The sequence below is a fragment of the Microcaecilia unicolor genome, chromosome 3 (assembly GCF_901765095.1).
Source record: "Microcaecilia unicolor chromosome 3, aMicUni1.1, whole genome shotgun sequence".
NCBI classification, from domain to species: Eukaryota; Metazoa; Chordata; class Amphibia; order Gymnophiona; family Siphonopidae; genus Microcaecilia; species Microcaecilia unicolor.
This window is the reverse complement of record NC_044033.1, coordinates 287,299,663-287,322,155: the sequence shown is the minus strand read 5'-3', so window position 1 is coordinate 287,322,155 and position 22,493 is coordinate 287,299,663. Positions and strand designations below refer to the sequence as shown.

The 22,493-nt window shown below is 49.0% G+C and overlaps 1 protein-coding gene across 2 annotated transcripts in view; it reads right to left on the bottom strand.

Moving 5' to 3' along the window:
- ARID4B (AT-rich interaction domain 4B) overlaps positions 1-22,493 on the bottom strand; it is a 1,313,885-nt gene that overhangs the window by 1,116,123 nt on the left and 175,269 nt on the right. For both annotated transcript variants that reach the window (XM_030198147.1, XM_030198148.1), the window contains exon 4: positions 8,634-8,699. In XM_030198147.1, coding sequence (XP_030054007.1) covers positions 8,634-8,699 — 66 coding nt within the window. The remainder of the gene's footprint in view (positions 1-8,633; positions 8,700-22,493) is intronic.

Below are 22,493 nucleotides of genomic sequence, written 5' to 3'. Positions count from 1 at the left end.
TTGAGCCTGCCATGAGTGGGAAAGCGCGGGGTACAAATGTAACAAAAAATAAATATCTACCTTTTCATTTTGTGCTTTATACTCCAACTCTCCCACCTTATTTTTTAGGCTTCTAGCATTTGTATACAGACACTTCAAATTGTGTGTGTGTGAGGGCGGGGGGGTCTGCATCTATAAGCTTCTTAGAAGTTGACAGAGATAATTTGCTTCCTTTACTCTCTCTTTAAACACTCCTGGGTTTGTTTCTCCATTGTTAAAACCTTTGCTGGAATGTACTGTGTCATTAACAATCACATCTATCAAAAATGTCTCTATCCCCATCACTTTTAAGCCTTGACCAATTAGAATTGAAGGTGCTCAATGGAGTCTTAATGATCATGTGATATGTGACCTATATTCTACGTTTCGCTGTCTCAATTCGGAGAACCAGTACTTGAGGAGGAGAATGCTGAAGCCAAAATTTCCAAAGGAGAAATCCTCTGAGGCAGTAGTGAAAAACACAGACCCATGTTGGGAAATTTTCATCTGAATAGAATAGTTGCCTTCTAAGTATGTTTTTATTTGCACTAATGCAAATGTTGAAAAAAATAAGCAAAGCAAAATATTTGTTATGCATGAACTACAAATCACACATCCTTGCTAGAACTGATTAAGGGGACCAATGATGATATTTAGGACCTTATTGTGGGTCTAAGGCTAAGAGAACTATAGAGTTCCTATGATATAAAGCGAATGCTACATACCTGTAGAAGGTATTCTCCGAGGACAGCAGGCTGATTGTTCTCACTGATGGGTGACGTCCACGGCAGCCCCTCCAATCGGAAACTTCACTAGCAAAGGCCTTTGCTAGTCCTCGCGCGCCCATGCGCACCGCGCATGCGCGGCCGTCTTCCCGCCCGAACCGGCTCGTGTTCGTCAGTCCAATATGTAGCAAAACAAAGCAAGGGGAGGCGGGTGGGTTTGTGAGAACAATCAGCCTGCTGTCCTCGGAGAATACCTTCTACAGGTATGTAGCATTCGCTTTCTCCGAGGACAAGCAGGCTGCTTGTTCTCACTGATGGGGTATCCCTAGCCCCCAGGCTCACTCAAAACAACAACCATGGTCAATTGGGCCTCGCAACGGCGAGGACATAACTGAGATTGACCTAAAATATTTACCAACTAACTGAGAGTGCAGCCTGGAACAGAACAAACATGGGCCTAGGGGGTGGAGTTGGATCCTAAACCCCGAACAGATTCTGAAGCACTGACTGCCCGAACCGACTGTCGCGTCGGGTATCCTGCTGCAGGCAGTAATGAGATGTGAATGTGTGGACACATGACCACGTCGCAGCTTTGCAAATCTCTTCAATAGTGGCTGACTTCAAGTGGGCTACCGACGCTGCCATGGCTCTAACATTATGAGCCATGACATGACCCTCAAGAGCCAGCCCAGCATGGGCGTAAGTGAAGGAAATGCAATCTGCTAGCCAATTGGATATGGTGCGTTTTCCCACAGCCACTCCCCTCCTGTTGGGATCAAAAGAAACAAACAATTGGGCGGACTGTCTGTTGGGCTGTGTCCGCTCCAGATAGAAGGCCAATGCTCTTTTGCAGTCCAATGTGTGCAGCTGACGTTCAGCAGGGCAGGAATGAGGACGGGGAAAGAATGTTGGCAAGACAATTGACTGGTTCAGATGGAACTCCGACACAACCTTTGGCAAGAACTTAGGGTGAGTGCGGAGGACTACTCTGTTATGATAAAATTTGGTGTAAGGAGCCTGGGCTACCAGGGCCTGAAGCTCACTGACTCTACGAGCTGAAGTAACTGCCACCAAGAAAATGACCTTCCAGGTCAAGTACTTCAGATGGCAGGAATTCAGTGGCTCAAAAGGAGGTTTCATCAGCTGGGTGAGAACGACATGAGATCCCATGACACTGTAGGAGGCTTGACAGGGGGCTTTGACAAAAGCAAACCTCTCATGAAGCGAACAACTAAAGGCTGTCCTGAGATCGGCTTACCTTCCACACGGTAATGGTATGCACTGATTGCACTAAGGTGAACCCTTACAGAGTTGGTCTTGAGACCAGACTCAGACAGGTGCAGAAGGTATTCAAGCAGGGTCTGTGTAGGACAAGAGCGAGGATCTAGGGCCTTGCTGTCACACCAGACGGCAAACCTCCTCCATAGAAAGAAGTAACTCCTCTTAGTGGAATCTTTCCTGGAAGCAAGCAAGATGTGGGAGACACCCTCTGACAGACCCAAAGAGGCAAAGTCTACGCTCTCAACATCCAGGCCGTGAGAGCCAGGGACCGGAGGTTGGGATGCAGAAGCGCCCCTTCGTCCTGTGTGATGAGGGTCGGAAAACACTCCAATCTCCAGGGTTCTTCGGAGGACAACTCCAGAAGAAGAGGGAACCAGATCTGACGCGGCCAAAAAGGAGCAATCAGAATCATGGTGCCTCGGTCTTGCTTGAGTTTCAACAAAGTCTTCCCCACCAGAGGTATGGGAGGATAAGCATACAGCAGACCCTCCCCCCAGTCCAGGAGGAAGGCATCCGATGCCAGTCTGCCGTGGGCCTGAAGCCTGGAACAGAACTGAGGGACTTTGTGGTTGGCTCGAGATGCGAAGAGATCCACCAAGGGGGTGCCCCACACCTGGAAGATCTGTCGCACTACACGGGAATTGAGCGACCACTCGTGAGGTTGCATAATCCTGCTCAACCTGTCGGCCAGACTGTTGTTTACGCCTGCCAGATATGTGGCTTGGAGCACCATGCCGTGACGGCGAGCCCAGAGCCACATGCTGACGGCTTCCTGACACAGGGGGCGGGATCCGGTGCCCCCCTGCTTGTTGACATAGTACATGGCAACCTGGTTGTCTGTCTGAATTTGGATAATTTGGTGGGACAGCCGATCTCTGAAAGCCTTCAGAGCGTTCCAGATCGCTCGTAACTCCAGAAGATTGATCTGCAGATCGCGTTCCTGGAGGGACCAGCTTCCTTGGGTGTGAAGCCCATCGACATGAGCTCCCCATCCCAGGAGAGACGCATCCGTGGTCAGCACTTTTTGTGGCTGAGGAATTTGGAAAGGACATCCCAGAGTCAAATTGGACCAAATCGTCCACCAATACAGGGATTTGAGAAAACTCGTGGACAGGTGGATCACGTCTTCTAGATCCCCAGCAGCCTGAAACCACTGGGAAGCTAGGGTCCATTGAGCAGATCTCATGTGAAGGCGGGCCATGGGAGTCATAAGTACATAAGTACATAAGTAGTGCCATACTGGGAAAGACCAAAGGTCCATCTAGCCCAGCATCCTGTCACCGACAGTGGCCAATCCAGGTCAAGGGCACCTGGCACGCTCCCCAAACGTAAAAACATTCCAGACAAGTTATACCTAAAAATGCGGAATTTTTCCAAGTCCATTTAATAGCGGTCTATGGACTTGTCCTTTAGGAATCTATCTAACCCCTTTTTAAACTCCGTCAAGCTAACCGCCCGTACCACGTTCTCCGGCAACGAATTCCAGAGTCTAATTACACGTTGGGTGAAGAAAAATTTTCTCCGATTCGTTTTAAATTTACCACACTGTAGCTTCAACTCATGCCCTCTAGTCCTAGTATTTTTGGATAGCGTGAACAGTCGCTTCACATCCACCCGATCCATTCCACTCATTATTTTATACACTTCTATCATATCTCCCCTCAGCCGTCTCTTCTCCAAGCTGAAAAGCCCTAGCCTTCTCAGCCTCTCTTCATAGGAAAGTCGTCCCATCCCCACTATCATTTTCATCGCCCTTCGCTGTACCTTTTCCAATTCTACTATATCTTTTTTGAGATACGGAGACCAGTACTGAACACAATACTCCAGGTGCGGTCGCACCATGGAGCGATACAACGGCATTATAACATCCGCACACCTGGACTCCATACCCTTCCTAATAACACCCAACATTCTATTTGCTTTCCTAGCCGCAGCAGCACACTGAGCAGAAGGTTTCAGCGTATCATCGACGACACCCAGATCCCTTTCTTGATCCGTAACTCCTAACGCGGAACCTTGCAAGACGTAGCTATAATTCGGGTTCCTCTTACCCACATGCATCACTTTGCACTTGTCAACATTGAACTTCATCTGCCACTTGCACGCCCATTCTCCCAGTCTCGCAAGGTCCTCCTGTAATCGTTCACATTCCTCCTGCGACTTGACGACCCTGAATAATTTTGTGTCATCGGCGAATTTAATTACCTCACTAGTTATTCCCATCTCTAGGTCATTTATAAATACATTAAAAAGCAACGGACCCAGCACAGACCCCTGCGGGACCCCACTAACTACCCTCCTCCACTGAGAATACTGGCCACGCAATCCTACTCTCTGCTTCCTATCTTTCAACCAGTTCTTAATCCATAATAATACCCTACCTCCGATTCCATGACTCTGCAATTTCTTCAGGAGTCTTTCGTGCGGCACTTTGTCAAACGCCTTCTGAAAATCCAGATATACAATATCAACCGGCTCCCCATTGTCCACATGTTTGCTTACCCCCTCAAAAAAATGCATTAGATTGGTGAGGCAAGACTTCCCTTCACTAAATCCGTGCTGACTTTGTCTCATCAGTCCATGTTTTTGTATATGCTCTGCAATTTTATTCTTAATAATAGCCTCCACCATCTTGCCCGGCACCAACGTCAGACTCACCGGTCTATAATTTCCCGGATCTCCTCTGGAACCTTTCTTAAAAATCGGAGTAACATTGGCTACCCTCCAGTCTTCCGGTATTACACTCGATTTTAGGGACTGTGGAGGCCATGTGGCCCAGCAATCTCAACATCTGCCGAGCTGTGATCTGCTGGGACGCTCGCACCCGCGAGACGAGGGACAACAAGTTGTTGGCTCTCGCCTCTGGGAGATAGGCGCGAGCCGTCCGAGAAGCCAGCAGAGCTCCTATGAATTCAGGTTTCTGCACTGGGAGAAGATGGGACTTTGGGTAATTTATCACAAACCCCAGTAGCTCCAGGAGGCGAATAGTCATCTGCATGGACTGCAGGGCTCCTGCCTCGGATGTGTTCTTCACCAGCCAATCGTCGAGATATGGGAACACGTGCACCCCAGCCTGCGAAGTGCCGCTGCTACTACAGCCAAGCACTTTGTGAACACCCTGGGCGCAGAGGCGAGCCAAAGGGTAGCACACAGTACTGGAAGTGACGTGTGCCCAGCTGAAATCGCAGATACTGTCTGTGAGCTGGCAGTATCGGGATATGTGTGTAGGCATCCTTCAAGTCCAGAGAGCATAGCCAATCGTTTTCCTGAATCATGGGGAGAAGGGTGCCCAGGGAAAGCATCCTGAACTTTTCTTTGACCAGATATTTGTTCAGGGCCCTTAGGTCTAGGATGGGACGCATACCCCCTGTTTTCTTTTCCACAAGGAAGTACCTGGAATAGAATCCCAGCCCTTCCTGCCCGGATGGCACGGGCTCAACCGCATTGGCGCTGAGAAGGGCGGAGAGTTCCTCTGCAAGTACCTGCTTGTGCTGGAAGCTGTAAGACTGAGCTCCCGGTGGACAATTTGGAGGTTTTGAGGCCAAATTGAGGGCGTATCCTTGCCGGACTATTTGAAGAACCCACTGGTCGGAGGTTATGAGAGGCCACCTTTGGTGAAAAGCTTTCAACCTCCCTCCTACTGGCAGGTCGCCCGGCACCGACACTTGGATGTCGGCTATGCTCTGCTGGAGCCAGTCAAAAGCTCGTCCCTTGCTTTTGCTGGGGAGCCGAGGGGCCTTGCTGAGGCGCACGCTGCTGACGAGAGCGAGCGCGCTGGGGCTTAGCCTGGGCCGCAGGCTGTCGAGAAGGAGGATTGTACCTACGCTTACCAGAAGAGTAGGGAACAGTCTTCCTTCCCCCAAAAAATCTTCTACCTGTAGAGGTAGAGGCTGAAGGCTGCCGGCGGGAGAACTTGTCGAATGCGGTGTCCCGCTGGTGGAGCTGCTCTACCACCTGTTCGACTTTCTCTCCAAAAATATTATCCGCACGGCAAGGCGAGTCCGCAATCCGCTGATGGATTCTATTCTCTAGGTCGGAGGCACGCAGCCATGAGAGTCTGCGCATCACCACACCTTGAGCAGCGGCCCTGGACGCAACATCAAAGGTGTCATACACCCCTCTGGCCAGGAATTTTCTGCACGCCTTCAGCTGCCTGACCACCTCCTGAAAAGGCTTGGCTTGCTCAGGGGGGAGCGCATCCACCAAGCCAGCCAACTGCCGCACATTGTTCCGCATGTGTATGCTCGTGTAGAGCTGGTAAGACTGAATTTTGGCCACGAGCATAGAAGAATGGTAGGCCTTCCTCCCAAAGGAGTCCAAGGTTCTAGAGTCCTTGCCCGGGGGCGCCGAAGCATGCTCCCTAGAACTCTTGGCCTTCTTTAGGGCCAAATACACAACTCCAGTCGTGAGGCAACTGAGTGCGCATCAGCTCTGGGTCCCCATGGATCCGGTACTGGGACTCGATCTTCTTGGGAATGTGGGGATTAGTTAATGGTTTGGTCCAGTTCGCCAGCAATGTCTTTTTGAGGACATGATGCATGGGTACAGTGGACGCTCCCTTAGGTGGAGAAGGATAGTCCAGGAGCTCAAACATTTCAGCCCTGGGCTTGTCCTCCACAACCACCGGGAAGGGGATGGCCGTAGACATCTCCCGGACAAAGGAAGCGAAAGACAGACTCTCGGGAGGAGAAAGCTGTCTTTCAGGAGAGGGAGTGGGATCAGAAGGAAGACCCTCAGACTCCTCGTCAGAGAAATATCTGATGTCTTCCTCTTCTTCCCACGAGGCCTCACCCTCGGTGTCAGACACAAGTTCACGAACCTGTGTCTGCAACCGTGCCCGGCTCGACTCCGTGGAACCACGGCCACGGTGTGGGCGTCGAGAGGTAGACTCCCTCGCCCGCACCGGCGAAGCTCCCTCCGCCGACGTAGTCGGGGAGCCTTCCTGGGAGGCGACCGCGGTCGGCACCGCATGCGGTACCGACGCCGGAGACCTCACCCCGGGCGATGGACCAGCCGGCGCCACGCTCGACGGTACCGGTGGGGTAGGGCGCAACAGCTCTCCCAGGATCTCTGGGAGAACGGCCCGGAGGCTCTCGTTCAGAGCGGCTGCAGAAAAAGGCATGGAGGTCGATGCAGGCGTCGATGTCAGAGTCTGTTCCGGGCGTGGAGGCTGTTCCGGCCTGTCCAGAGCGGAGCGCATCGACACCTCTTGGACAGAGGGTGAGCGGTCCTCTCGGTGCCGATGCCTGCTGGGTGCCGACTCCCTCGGCGACCCAGAGCTCTCGGTGCCGACGCGGGAAGGGGACCAGTGTCGATGCTTCTTCAACTTCTTGCGAAGCATGTCACCGGAGCTTCCCGGCACTGACGAGGAGGACGTAGAATCCAGCCGTCTCTTCCTCGGGGCCGAGACCGAAGAGGGTCGGTCTCGGGGGGGCTGTACCGCAGGAGCCCTCAGGGTAGGGGGAAACCCACCCGAAGGCTCACCGCCACCAGCAGGGGAATGGACAGCCCTCACCTGCACTCCAGACGAAGCACCACCGTCCGACAACATCAGCAGACGAGGTCCCGGTACCACCGACGTCGATACAGTCGTCCGATGTCTCAGCGCCGATGCAGAGGGCCAATGCACTCGATGCACTGGCAGCCGAGGATGAAGGTCTGGACGCTGAAGACGTCGATGCACTCGATACCCCCGGTGCCGATGCCGACGAAGAGCCCGAGAACAAAATGTTCCACTGGGCTAACCTCGCTACCTGAGTCCGCTTTTGTAAAAGGGAACACAGACTACAGGCCTGAGGGCGGTGCCCAGCCCCCAGACACTGAAGACACGACGCGTGCCTGTCAGTGAGCGAGATTACCCGGGCGCACTGGGTGCACTTCTTGAAGCCGCTGGAAGGCTTCGATGTCATGGGCGGAAAAATCACGCCGGCGAGATCAAAACTCGAAATGACGAAAATTGGCACCACAAAAATAGGGAGAAGAAAATTTCGACCGAGGCCTAACTGAGGCCTACCCCGACGACAAAAGAAAACTTACCGGGGCGAAAAGCTCGAAATACGGGAAGGAAAAAAACCAAAAAGGCTCTTCCCGAACACTTTTAAACTTTTTGAGAAGAAACGAGTCGAAAACGACGCGCGAGGTCAACTTTCCGGGGCACGAACGGTGAAACACGACCGTACCGAGCGCGGACAAAAGAAGACTGACAAACACGAGCCGGTTCGGGCGGGAAGACGGCCGCGCATGCGCGGTGCTCATGGGCGCGCGAGGACTAGCAAAGGCCTTTGCTAGTGAAGTTTCCGATTGGAGGGGCTGCCGTGGACGTCACCCATCAGTGAGAACAAGCAGCCTGCTTGTCCTCGGAGAATAATCCTTTAACACCAAAGGTAAAATACACAGTCAACACTTCAAAACACTGTCCATTTGCTGCAAATGATAATTTTATTGAAAAATATTTTTGAAATAGGCTTTCTTAATAGATGATTCCTTAATTTAGAAAGTGCAAATACTATTCCTATACATGCATGTAAGAGGGCTATAGCTACTAAAAGCACTGATCAATAAAACAAACTTGTTAACATCTACAGCTCAAGTATAAAAGTTGATTGTTACCTTTAATGGACCCTTTACATGTTCATCCTGAATTTCCACAGTTGAAGAATCATGTCTAAATGTTACCTAGAGAACAAATAACAATATCACATAAATAGCTACATTAACAATCAGGCATCTGAAAAATCACTGAGAATTGAATTATAAAATTTGTAAAGTCCAAAAAAAAGATTGTGTTAAATATCTCAAGTACACTGACTTCTAAATAATTATTTTATTTATTTATTGGGATTTATTAACTGCCTTTATGAAAAGATTCACCAAAGGTCATATTTTGGCACTGTTATTAGTCTCTGTTTTCAAAATTGCTCTTTTGTATTAAGCTCCATGTGTATTATACAAGTATATTGTAAACCTTCAATATCACTGTGAGGCATTTTCGATATGACGTCCAAGTCGAACTTTGGACATTTTGCACTAAGCTTCCCCAATCAGAATAGGAAATAGATGTTTTCATATCTCAAAAATGGCCACATGCAAGATGTTTTGGGGGGTCTTTTACTAAAGCGTAACTTGAGTTATTTGCAGCAGGGCCCAGAGGAATAAGATGAGCCCTGCTGCAGATACCTCAAGCTAAACCTTAGTAAAAAAAAAAAGACCCCCTTTGTGCTCTGTGCTCTGGGTCTTTTTCGTCCATTTTTGAAAAAAGAAAAAAAAAATAGTCCAGGTGAAAAATGCACAAAATAAAGTCACTGGGCTACGAGAGGAGTCAGCATTATTAGTAGACTGGTCACACAAACATCCCAGCAGAGCAATGAGGTACCCTAGGGGGCACTGAAGTAAACATCACATAAAAGGTCCCAGGTACACATCTCACCGTTGTTCCTTTACCCACCACTAGGCTACTCTAGGGACCTGCTTGCTGCTCTAATAGGACTGGCTATAGTATCTGAGGCTGTTAGAGGCTGGTATGTACTGCTTCTTTTACATCTTTGAGGGGTGGGAGGGAGTCATTGCTTTATTCCTCCAGTGGTCATCTGATCATTTAAGGCACTTTTTGTGGCTTAGTCATATTAAACAAATCTAGCTCATTTTGTTCCATTATGGCTGAAAAACAACCAGGTTAGGAATGCCAAAATCCCGCCCTTAACACACACCCTTGAGATCTGGATGAATTGCAGATGAACAGCATAGAAAATATTCTGGGAAATGGGCTTCGAAAATACCAATTTGAATGTTTTGGTGACAAAAATGTCCAAATGCTGCTTTATGCCACTTTTTAATATGTTTCTCTTTCGAAAATATACTGACAATTACTTTAAAAGATATTACAAAACTGAATGTAACTCACCTTGAAAAAGGTATAAGCAAAATCCAAATAAAGACTAAAAGATTTTACTATTTCATAAGAACATAAGAATAGCCATACTAGGTCAGACCAATAGTCCATCTAGTCCAGTATCCTGCCTCCAACAGCGTCCAATTCAGCTCACAAGTACCTGACAGAATCCCAAATAATAGCAAGATTCATTCTATTGATCCCAAGGACAAGTAGTGGCTTTCCCCATGTCTATCTCAATAGCTTTTCCAGGAACTTCTATAAACCATTTTAAACCCAGATATACTAATCGCTGATACCATAGCCTCTGGAAACGAACTCCAGAGCTCAACTATTTGTTGAGTAAAAAAATATTTCCTCCTATTTGTTTTAAAAGTAGTTCCATGTAATTTCCTTGAGTGTACCCTAGTCTTTACACTTTTTGAAACAGTAAAAAATGATTTACAGTTACCCGTTCTACACCATTCAATAACTTACACAGCATTAGCATACTCCCTCTTACCCATCTCTTTTCCAAGCTGAAGAGCCCTAACTTCTTAAGGCATTGGTATGAATATAAGTACATAAGTATTGCCATACTGGGACAGACCAAAGGTCCATCAAGCCCAGCATCATGCCTCCAACAGTGGCCAAACCAGATTACAAGTACCTGGCAAGATCCCAAAACAGTACAATACATTTTATGCTGCTTATCCTAGAAACAAGCAGTGGATTTTCCCCAAGGCCATCTTAATAATGGCTTATGGAATTTTCTTCTCGAAAGCTATCCAAACCTTTTTTATACCCCGCTAAGCTAACTGCTTTTACTACATTCTCTGGCAACAAATTCCTGAGTTTAATTACATGAGTGAAGAATTTTCTTTGATTCATTTTAAATTTACTACTTTGTAGCTTCATTGCATGCCCCCTAGTCCTAGTATTTTTGTTAACAGTAAACAAGTGATTAACGTCTACCTATTCCACTCCACTCATTATTTTATAGACCTCTATCATATCTCCCCTCAGCTGTCTTTTCTCCAAGCTGAAGAGTCCTAGTCCCTTTAGCCTTTCCTCTTAGGGAAGTTGTCACATCCCCCTTATCATTTTCTTCGTCTTTTTCTGTACCTTTTCTAATTCCACTATATTTTATTGAGAGGCAGTGACCAGAACTGAACACAATATTCGAGGTGTGGTCGCAACACAGCGCTGTAGATTTTTACGAGGTGGTGGTTAGCCCATGATAGAAGCCTTACTAGGTGTGTCCACTGAGTTGGTACCCTTGGCTACTGAGGCCTTTTATTAAAGCGAATGCTACATACCTGTAGAAGGTATTCTCCGAGGACAGCAGGCTGATTGTTCTCACTGATGGGTGACGTCCACGGCAGCCCCTCCAATCGGAACACTTTACTAGCAAAGGCCTTTGCTAGTCCTCGCGTTGTGTTCGTCAGTCCTATACGTAGCAAGACAAAGACAAGGGAAGACACAACTCCAAAGGGGAGGCGGGCGGGTTTGTGAGAACAATCAGCCTGCTGTTCTCGGAGAATACCTTCTACAGGTATGTAGCATTCGCTTTCTCCGAGGACAAGCAGGCTGCTTGTTCTCACTGATGGGGTATCCCTAGCCCCCAGGCTCACTCAAAACAACAAACATGGTCAATTGGGCCTCGCAACGGCGAGGACATAACTGAGATTGACCTAACAACTTATCCAACTAACTGAGAGTGTAGCCTGGAACAGAAAAAACATGGGCCTAGGGGGGTGGAGTTGGATCCTAAACCCCGAACAGATTCTGAAGCACTGACTGCCCGAACTGACTGTCGCGTCGGGTATCCTGCTGCAGGCAGTAATGAGATGTGAATGTGTGGACAGATGACCACGTCGCAGCTCTGCAAATCTCTTCAATAGTGGCTGACTTCAAGTGGGCTACCGACGCAGCCATGGCTCTAACATTATGAGCCGTGACATGACCCTCAAGAGCCAGCCCAGCCTGGGCGTAAGTGAAGGAAATGCAATCTGCTAGCCAATTTGAAATGGTGCGTTTCCCCACAGCCACTCCCCTCCTGTTGGGATCAAAAGAAACAAACAATTGGGCTGACTGTCTGTTGGGCTGTGTCCGCTCCAGATAGAAGGCCAATGCTCTCTTGCAGTCCAATGTGTGCAGCTGACGTTCAGCAGGGCAGGAATGAGGACGGGGAAAGAATGTTGGCAAGACAATTGACTGGTTCAGATGGAACTCCGACACAACCTTTGGCAAGAACTTAGGGTGAGTGCGGAGGACTACTCTGTTATGATGAAATTTGGTGTAAGGGGCCTGGGCTACCAGGGCCTGAAGCTCACTGACTCTACGAGCTGAAGTAACTGCCACCAAGAAAATGACCTTCCAGGTCAAGTACTTCAGATGGCAGGAGTTCAGTGGCTCAAAAGGAGGTTTCATCAGCTGGGTGAGAACGACATTGAGATCCCATGACACTGTAGGAGGCTTGACGGGGGGCTTTGACATGAAGCGAACAACTAAAGGCTGTCCTGAGATCGGCTTACCTTCCACACGGTAATGGTATGCACTGATTGCACTAAGGTGAACCCTTACAGAGTTGGTCTTGAGACCAGACTCAGACAAATGCAGAAGGTATTCAAGCAGGGTCTGTGTAGGACAAGAGCGAGGATCTAGGGCCTTGCTGTCACACCAGACGGCAAACCTCCTCCATAGAAAGAAGTAACTCCTCTTAGTGGAATCTTTCCTGGAAGCAAGCAAGATGCGGGAGACACCCTCTGACAGACCCAAAGAGGCAAAGTCTACGCTCTCAACATCCAGGCCGTGAGAGCCAGAGACCGGAGGTTGAGATGCAGAAGCGCCCCTTCGTCCTGTGTGATGAGGGTCGGAAAACACTCCAATCTCCAGGGTTCTTCGGAGGACAACTCCAGAAGAAGAGGGAACCAGATCTGACGCGGCCAAAAAGGAGCAATCAGAATCATGGTGCCTCGGTCTTGCTTGAGTTTCAACAAAATCTTCCCCACCAGAGGTATGGGAGGATAAGCATACAGCAGACCCTCCCCCCAGTCCAGGAGGAAGGCATCCGATGCCAGTCTGCCGTGGGCCTGAAGCCTGGAACAGAACTGAGGGACTTTGTGGTTGGCTCGAGATGCGAAGAGATCTACCAAGGGGGTGCCCCACACCTGGAAGATCTGTCGCACTACGCGGGAATTGAGCAACCACTCGTGAGGTTGCATAATCCTGCTCAACCTGTCGGCCAGACTGTTGTTTACGCCTGCCAGATATGTGGCTTGGAGCACCATGCCGTGACGGCGAGCCCAGAGCCACATGCAGACGGCTTGCTGACACAGGGGGCGAGATCCGGTGCCCCCCTGCTTGTTGATGTAATACATGGCAACCTAGTTGTCTGTCTGAATTTGGATAATTTGGTGGGACAGCCAATCTCTGAAAGCCTTCAGAGCATTCCAGACCGCTCGCAACTCCAGAAGACTGATCTGCAGATCGCGTTCCTGGAGAGACCAGCTTCCCTGGGTGTGAAGCCCATCGACATGAGCTCCCCACCCCAGGAGAGACGCATCCGTAGTCAGCACTTTTTGTGGCTGAGGAATTTGGAAAGGACGTCCCAGAGTCAAATTGGACCAAATCGTCCACCAATACAGGGATTTGAGAAAACTCGTGGACAGGTGGATCACATCTTCTAGATCCCCAGCAGCCTGAAACCGCTGGGTAGCTAGGGTCCATTGAGCAGATCTCATGTGAAGGCGGGCCATGGGAGTCACATGAACTGTGGAGGCCATGTGGCCCAGCAGTCTCAACATCTGCCGAGCTGTGATCTGCTGGGACGCTCGCACCCACGAGACGAGGGACAACAAGTGGTTGGCTCTCCTCTCTGGGAGATAGGCACGAGCCGTCCAAGAGTCCAGCAGAGCTCCTATGAATTCTAGTCTCTGCACTGGGAGAAGATGGGACTTTGGATAATTTATTACAAACCCCAGTAGCTCCAGGAGGTGAATAGTGATCTGCATGGACTGTAGAGCTCCTGCCTCGGATGTGTTCTTCACCAGCCGATCGTCGAGATATGGGAACACTTGTACCCCCAGCCTGCGAAGTGCCGCTGCTACTACAGCCAAGCACTTCGTGAACACTCTGGGCGCAGAGGCGAGCCCAAAGGGTAGCACACAGTACTGGAAGTGACGTGTGCCCAGCTGAAATTGCAGATACTGTCTGTGAGCTGGCAGTATCGGGATATGTGTGTGTAGGCGTCCTTCAAGTCCAGAGAGCATAGCCAATCGTTTTCCTGAATCCTGGGGAGAAGGGTGCCCAGGGAAAGCATCCTGAACTTTTTCTTGACCAGATATTTGTTCAGGGCCCTTAGGTCTAGGATGGGAAGCATACCCCCTGTTTTCTTTTCCACAAGAAAGTACCTGGAATAGAATCCCAGCCCTTCCTGCCCGGATTTATTTATTTATTTATTGCATTTGTAACCCACATTATCCCACCTTTTTGCAGGCTCAATGTGGCTTACAGGGTGTTAATTTGGTATGATCATTACATAGTATTAAATACAGTCGGTAATAAAGTTGGAAGTAAAAGAGGAGTTAGTTAGAAGGTAGTGGGTAAGGTCGTGTCGAAGTGTTTTAGAGCGTTTGGGTGATGTACGGAGTAGTATGATTCCTCAAGGATTGTTTTTGTATGCTATGTTGAAGAGAAATGTCTTCAAAGATTTGTATGGCACGGGCTCGACCGCATTGGCGCTGAGAAGGGTGGAGAGTTCCTCTGCAAGTACCTGCTTGTGTTGGAAGCTGTAAAACTGAGCTCCCGGTGGACAATTTGGAGGTTTGGAGGCCAAATTGAGGGTGTATCCTTGCCGGACTATTTGAAGAACACACTGATCGGAGGTTATGAGAGGCCACCTTTGGTGAAAAACTTTCAACCTCCCTCCAACCGGCAGGGCGCCCGGCACTGATACTTGGATGTCGGCTATGCTCTGCTGTAGCCAGTCAAAAGCTCGTCCCTTGCTTTTGCTGGGGAGCCGAGGGGCCTTGCTGAGGCGCACGCTGCTGACGAGAGCGAGCGCGCTGGGGCTTAGCCTGGACCGCAGGCTGTCGAGGAGGAGGATTGTACCTACGCTTACCAGAAGAGTAGGGAACAGTCTTCCTTCCCCCATAAAAACGTCTACCTGTAGAGGTAGAAGCTGAAGGCTGCCGGCGGGAGAACTTGTCGAAAGCGGTATCCCACTGGTGGAGCTGCTCTACCACCTGTTCGACTTTCTCTCCAAAAATATTATCCGCACGGCAAGGCGAGTCCGCAATCCGCTGCTGGATCCTATTCTCCAGGTCGGAGGCACGCAGCCATGAGAGTTCTGCGCATCACCACACCTTGAGCAGCGGCCCTGGACGCAACATCAAAGGTGTCATACACCCCTCTGGCCAGGAATTTTCTGCACGCCTTCAGCTGCCTGACCACCTCCTGAAATGGCTTGGCTTGCTCAGGAGGGAGCTTGTCCATCAAGCCCGCCAACTGCCGCACATTGTTCCGCATGTGTATGCTCGTGTAGAGCTGGTAAGACTGGATTTTGGCCACGAGCATAGAAGAATGGTAGGCCTTCCTCCCAAAGGAGTCTAAGGTTCTAGAGTCCTTGCCTGGGGGCGCCGAAGCATGCTCCCTAGAACTCTTAGCCTTCTTTAGGGCCAAATCCACAACTCCAGAGTCGTGAGGCAACTGAGTGCGCATCAGCTCTGGGTCCCCATGGATCCGGTACTGAGACTCGATCTTCTTGGGAATGTGGGGATTAGTTAAAGGCTTGGTCCAGTTCGCCAGCAATGTCTTTTTGAGGACATGATGCATGGGTACTGTGGACGCTTCCTTAGGTGGAGAAGGATAGTCCAGGAGCTCAAACATTTCAGCCCTGGGCTCGTCCTCCACAACCACCAGGAAGGGGATGGCCATAGACATCTCCCGGACAAAGGCCGCAAAAGACAGACTCTCGGGAGGAGAAAGCTGCCTTTCAGGGGAGGGAGTGGGATCAGAAGGCAGGCCATCAGACTCCTCGTCAGAGAAATATCTGATGTCCTCCTCCTCCTCCCACGAGGCCTCACCATCGGTATCAGACACAAGTTCACGGACCTGTGTCTGAAGCCGTGCCTGGGTCGACTCCGTGGAACCACGGCCACGGTGTGAGCGTTGAGAGGTAGACTCCCTCACCCGCACCAGCGAAGCTCCCTCCGCCGACGTCGTCAGGGAGCCTTCCTGGGAGGCGACCGCAGTCGGTACCGCAAGCGGCACCGATGTCGGAGACCTCACCCCGGGCAAGGGGCCAGCCGGCGCCTCACTCGACGGTACCGGTGGCGCAAGCACCCCCGGTACCGGAGGGGAAGGGCGCAACAGCTCTCCCAGGATCTCTGGGAGAACGGCCCGGAGACTCTCGTGCAGAGCGGCTGTGGAGAAAGACATGGAAGCCGATGCAGGTGTCGATGTCAGAGTCTGTTCCGGGCGTGGAGGCTGTTCCGGGCTGTCCAAGGTGGAGCGCATCAACACCTCCTGAACAGAGGGTGAGCGGTCCTCCCGGTGCCGATGCCTACTGGGTGCCGACTCCCTCGGCGACCCAGAGCTCTCGGTACTGACGCGGGAAGGAGACCGGTGTCGATGCTTCTTTGACTTTTTCAAACGAAGCATGTCACCGGAGCTTCCCGGTACCAACGAGGAGGACGTAGAATCCAGCCGTCGCTTCCTCGGGGCCGAGGCCAAAGAAGGTTGGTCTCGGGGGGGCTGTACCGCAGGAGCCCTCAGGGTAGGGCGAGACCCACCCGAAGGCTCACCGCTACCAGCAGGGGAATGGACAGCCCTCACCTGCACTCCAGTCGAAGCACCACCGTCCGACGACATCAGCACTAGTGGAGGTCCCGGTACCACCGACGCCGCCTTCCGATGTCTCGGCCCCAACGACGCAGAGGGTCGATGCCTCGATGCACTCGATGCAGCCGCGGCCGAGGACGGAGGTCTTGACGCTGTCGACGTCGACGCACTCGATATTCCCGGTGCCGATGCCGACGAAGAGCCCGAGAACAAAACATTCCACTGGGCCAATCTCGCTACCTGAGTCCTTTTCTGTAAAAGGGCGCAAAGACTACAGGCCTGTGGGCGGTGCCCAGCCCCCAGACACTGAAGACACGACGCGTGCCTGTCAGTGAGCGAGATTACCCGGGCGCACTGGGTGCACTTCTTGAAGCCGCTGGGAGACTTCGATGACATGGGCGGAAAAATCACGTCGACGAAATCGAAACTCGTAATTGCGGTAAGGCACCAAAAAGAGGGGGAGAAAAAAATTCGACCCCAGGCCTCAAAAGGGCCTACCCCGAAAACGAAAGAAAACTTAACGGGGCAAAAACTGGAAATATAGGAAGGGGAAAAAGACCGACAGGCCTTCTTACGAAATCCTTTTTTTTTTTTTTTGTAGCGAAAAGTCAAAAAGACGCGCGAGGGTCATCTTAAGGGGCGCGGACGGCGTAAACACGACCGTACCGAGCGCGGACAAAGGAAGACTGACAAACACGAGCCGGTTCGGGCGGGAAGACGGCCGCGCATGCGCGGTGCACATCGGCGCGCGAGGACTAGCAAAGGCCTTTGCTAGTAAAATGTTCCGATTGGAGGGGCTGCCGTGGACGTCACCCATCAGTGAGAACAAGCAGCCTGCTTGTCCTCGGAGAAAATCATTTATGATATATCTGTTGATAATTTTATTTATTTATTTATTTATTACATTTGTACCCCGCACTTTCCCGCTCATTGCAGGCTCAATGCGGCTTACATAGTAACAAGAGAATACAATCTGTAGTATCAGAATCAATAATAGCACAGATGATTCTCATAGCGAATTAGAGCAAGTCTTTTTAGTTTTCTATACAGAATAGTAAGCCATTGTTCAGTACAGCAGCCTTCTTATCAATGTACACTTAACCCATTTCTGTCCGTCAGAGAAAAACACACCTAATAACAAAAACAGTCGATCATTAAATCCCCACTAGAATAGCACAGTATTCAAGGTGCGGGTGCACCATGGAGCATTGTAACATTCTAATTTTATTTTCCATTTGTTCCCTAATTCCTAACATTCCATTTGCATTCTTAGTCAGTGTTGCACATTGAGTAGAGGGTTTCAGTGTATCACTTGTAACCTCCTCTCCTCCTTCCTGTACACATTAATTGATTTGAATTGGGCAGATTTGTACGGTCTGTGCCCTGCAAAAGACAGGTACAAATCAAGGTAAGGTATACACAAAAAAAGTGGCACATTTCTTAGGCAGACTGGATGGACCGTGCAGGTCTTTTTCTGCCGTCATCTACTATGTTACTATGTATTTCATTTGCTTACTTTATTTTTTGTCTATTAGATTGTAAGCTCTTTGAGCAGGGACTGTCTTTCTTCTATGTTTGTGCAGCGCTGCGTATGCCTTGTAGTGCTATAGAAATACTAAATAGTAGTAGTAGTGGTGGTATCATCTAGATGCTTTTCCTGTGCGTGACTCCTAATTTTGAACTTTGCATCATATAACTATAGTTTGGGTTCCTCTTTCCCACATGCATGTACTATTAACTTATGATATAGTTTCCAGATGGCCTTACCCACATATTACATCCTAGCACATTATCGCAAAGTAAGAATACTGAATGGCATGGTGTAACGAGGATGCCTGTGAATGGATGTCAAAATAATTTTATTTCCAACATTTGTAGAAAAATGCACATTGCCAGGATCGTGGAAGGCCAAGCTTTGATATTTGTGTAGCATCAGAAATGCATGCTGAGTCAAGCTGAGTCTATCGGACCTTGCACATCTTTAAAGGAAGTGTAATGCATAGCTTGCATCTGGGAGCTTTTGAAGATTATTTTAAAGATCTCCAACTTCTTTCAACATAGTGGTTATTTATTTGGATTTAGCTTGTTACTATCATGTATAAGGTGGGGGAGTTTGAGTCCATGTTTATACTTGAGGCAATCTTTCTCTGCATGGAGGCTCTGCGGCTGAAACTTGGAATACTCATTGTTGGTATTGAGTGTATGGGGCAAAATAGTGGAAAGTATTATAAAAAAAAAAATCACTGAACACATAGATAAACATGGTTTAATGAGACAGTCAAAATGGATTCAGCCAAAGGAAGTCTTGCCTCACTAATTTGCTTCATTTATTTGAATGTATGAACAAACATGGATAAAGGTGAGCCAGTTGATGTAGAGTATCTAGATTTTCAGAAAGCATTTGATGAAGTCCCTCATGAGAGACTCCTGAGAAAATTAAAAACCCATGGGATAGGAGGCAATGTTCTGATGTGAATTAGAAATTGGTTAATGGATAGAAAACAGTGGGTAAGGATAAATGGCCAATTCTTTCAATGGAGGAGGGTGAATAGCTGAGTGCCCCAGAGATCTGTACTCTGGTGCTATTTAACATATGTAATGATCAGAAAATGGGAGCAATGGGTGCGGTGCTTAAATTTGCAGATGACACGAAGCTATTCAAAGTTGTTAAAATGCATGCAGATTGTGAAAAATTGTAGGAAGACCTTAGGAAGTTGGAAGACTGGGCATCCAAATGGCAGATGAGTTTTAATGTTAAACATCCATAGCTATCCCAGTGTGTTTATGATATTGTATTGTAAAATTGGATTCTTACAACAGATTACTTTTTTATGCATTATTCTTTATGTATCCTATTCTGTTTATTGTAAGCCACATTGAACTCAAACTTGTTTGGGATAATGTGGGATTATAAATGTCATAAATAAAAATAAATAATGTGGACAAGTGCAAAGTGATGCACATTGGGAAGAATAATTGCAATCCTAGTTATTTGGTGCTAGGTTCCACCCTAGGAGTCAGCACCCGAGAAAAAGATAAAGGGGTTATTGTGGACGATATGGTGAAATCTTCTTAGAGTGTGGCAACAGCCAAAAAAGCAAACAACGTTAGGAATTAGGAAAGGGATCGAAAATAAGAAAATGCTTCTCTATTGCTCCATGGTCCGACCAAAGCTTGAGTATTTTGTGAAGTTCCTGTTGCTGTATCTCAGAAAAGATATATAGCAGAATTAGAAAAGGTTCAAAGAATTAAGGGAAGTTGTAATGCCTTTGTATCTACTACTACTACTTAACATTTCTAAAGCGCTACTAGGGTTACGCAGCGCTGTACAATTTAGCATAGAGGGACAGTCCCTGCTCAAAGAGCTTACAATCTAATACACAAGTGAACGGTCAGTCCGATAGGGGCAGTCAAATTGGGGCAGTCTGGATATACTGAACGGTAAGTGTTAGGTGCCGAACGCAGCATTGAAGAGGTGGATTTTAAGTAAAGACTTGAATATAGGATATTCTTCAAAAATTTTATTCCAAAGCAAGAATAAATATCAAAATGTGTATCTATAAATTTCTCAAAACTCAACAACCACCAGCAGTTTAACAAGAAATATAAAAAGACAATCTGATGCAAAGACATTTATCTGTGGCAGGTATTTTCTGAGAAAAGCAAGATAGGAATCCTCAGACCCAGGTGACATCCAATGGAGCCTGACATGCACTTTCCAGAACTTTTGAAAACCTCTCATCACACAAACAAGCCTATTACTGACTGCTGCTGTAGCACAGGACTTTTTCAGTTCATTACAAGCTTCTTAGAATACAAATTCTTGGGGAGAAAGCGAGGTTACTAACCTGTAGCAGGTATTCTCCGAGAACAGCAGGCTGATTGTTCTCACTGATGGGTGACGTCCACGGCAGCCCCCAGGATTGGAAGATCTTCCTAGCAACAGAAGTTTGCTAGCTCTCGCAAGATCTGCATGCATCGCGCATGTGCGACCGTGTTCCCGCCCGCTACAGTGTGCTCCTCAGTCCAGTATAAAGCAAAGACAAGGGAAGACAACTCCAAAGGGGAGGAGGGCTGGATTGTGAGAAAAATCAGCCTGCTGTCCTCGGAGAATACCTGCTACAGGTTAGTAACCTCGCTTTCTCTGAGGACAAGCAGGCTGCTGGTCAATTGGGCCTCGCAACCTCGAGGACATAACTGAGATTGACCTATAACCATAACCAACTAACTGAGAGTGCAGCCTGGAACAGAATAAAAATGGGCCTAGGGGGGTGGAATTGAATTCTAAACCCCAAACAGATTCTGCAGCACCGACTGCCCGAACCAACTGTCGCGTTGGGTATCCTGCTGTACGCAGTAATGAGATGTGAATGTGTGGACAGATGACCACGTCGCAGCCTTGCAAATCTCTTCAATAGTGGCTGAATTCAAGTGGGCCACTGACGCTGCCATGCCCCGAACACTATGAGCCGTGACATGGCCCTCAAGAGTCAGCCCAGCTTGGGCGTAAGTGAAGGAGATGCAATCTGCTGGCCAATTTGAGAAGGTGCGTTTCCCGACATCCACTCCCCTTCTATTGGGGTCGAAAGAAACAAACAATTGGGCGGACTGTCTGTGGGGCTGTGTCCGCTCCAGATAGAAGGCCAATGCTCGCTTGCAGTCTAATGTGTGCAACTAACGTTCAGCAGGGCGGGTATGAGGCCGGGGAAAGAATGTTGGCAAGACAATTGACTGGTTCAGATAGAACTCCGACACCACCTTTGGCAAGAACTTAGGGTGAGTGCGGAGGACTACTCTGTTATGATGAAATTTGGTATAAAGAGCATGAGCTACTAAGGCTTGAAGCTCACTGACTCTACGAGCTGAAGTGACAGCCACCAAGAAAATGACCTTCCAGGTCAAAAACTTCAGATGGCAAGAATTCAGTGGCTCAAAAGGAGGTTTCATCAGCTGGGTGAGAACGACATTGAGATCCCATGACACAGTGGGAGGTTTGACAGGGGGCTTTGACAAAAGCAAACCTCTCATGAATCATAGTAACATAGTAGATGACGGCAGAAAAAGACCTGCATGGTCCATCCAGTCTGCCCAACAAGACAACTCACATGTGCTACTTTTTGTGTATACCCTACTTTGATTTGTACCTGTGCTCCTCAGGACAAAGACCATATAAGTCTGCCCAGCACTATCCCCGCCTCCCAACCACCAGCCCCACCTCCAAACAACTGGCTCTGGCACAGACCGTATAAGTCTGCCCAGCACTATCCCCGCTTCCCACCTCCAGCTCTGGCACAGACCATATAAGTCTGCCCAGCACAATCCCTGCCTCCCACCACCGGCTCTGGCACAGACCGTATAAGTCTGCCCAGCACTATCCCCGCCTCCCAACCACCAGCTGTCCAGAGATAGGCTTACCGTCCACACGGTAATGAAAAGCACTAATTGCGCTAAGATGAACTCTTACAGAGTTGGTCTTAAGATCAGCCTCAGACAAGTGTAGAAGGTATTCAAGCAGGGTCTGTGCAGGAGGGTCTGTGCAGGACAAGAACGAGGCTCTAGGGCCTGGCTGTCACACCAGATGGCAAACCTCTTCCACTTGGAAGCATAACACCTCTTCGTGGAATCCTTCCTGGAAGCAAGCAAGACTCTGGAGACACCCTCAGAAAGACACAAGGAGGCAAAGTCTACGCTCTCAACATTCAGGCCGTGAGAGCCAGGGACTGGAGGATGGGATGCAGAAGCGCCCCCTCGTTCTG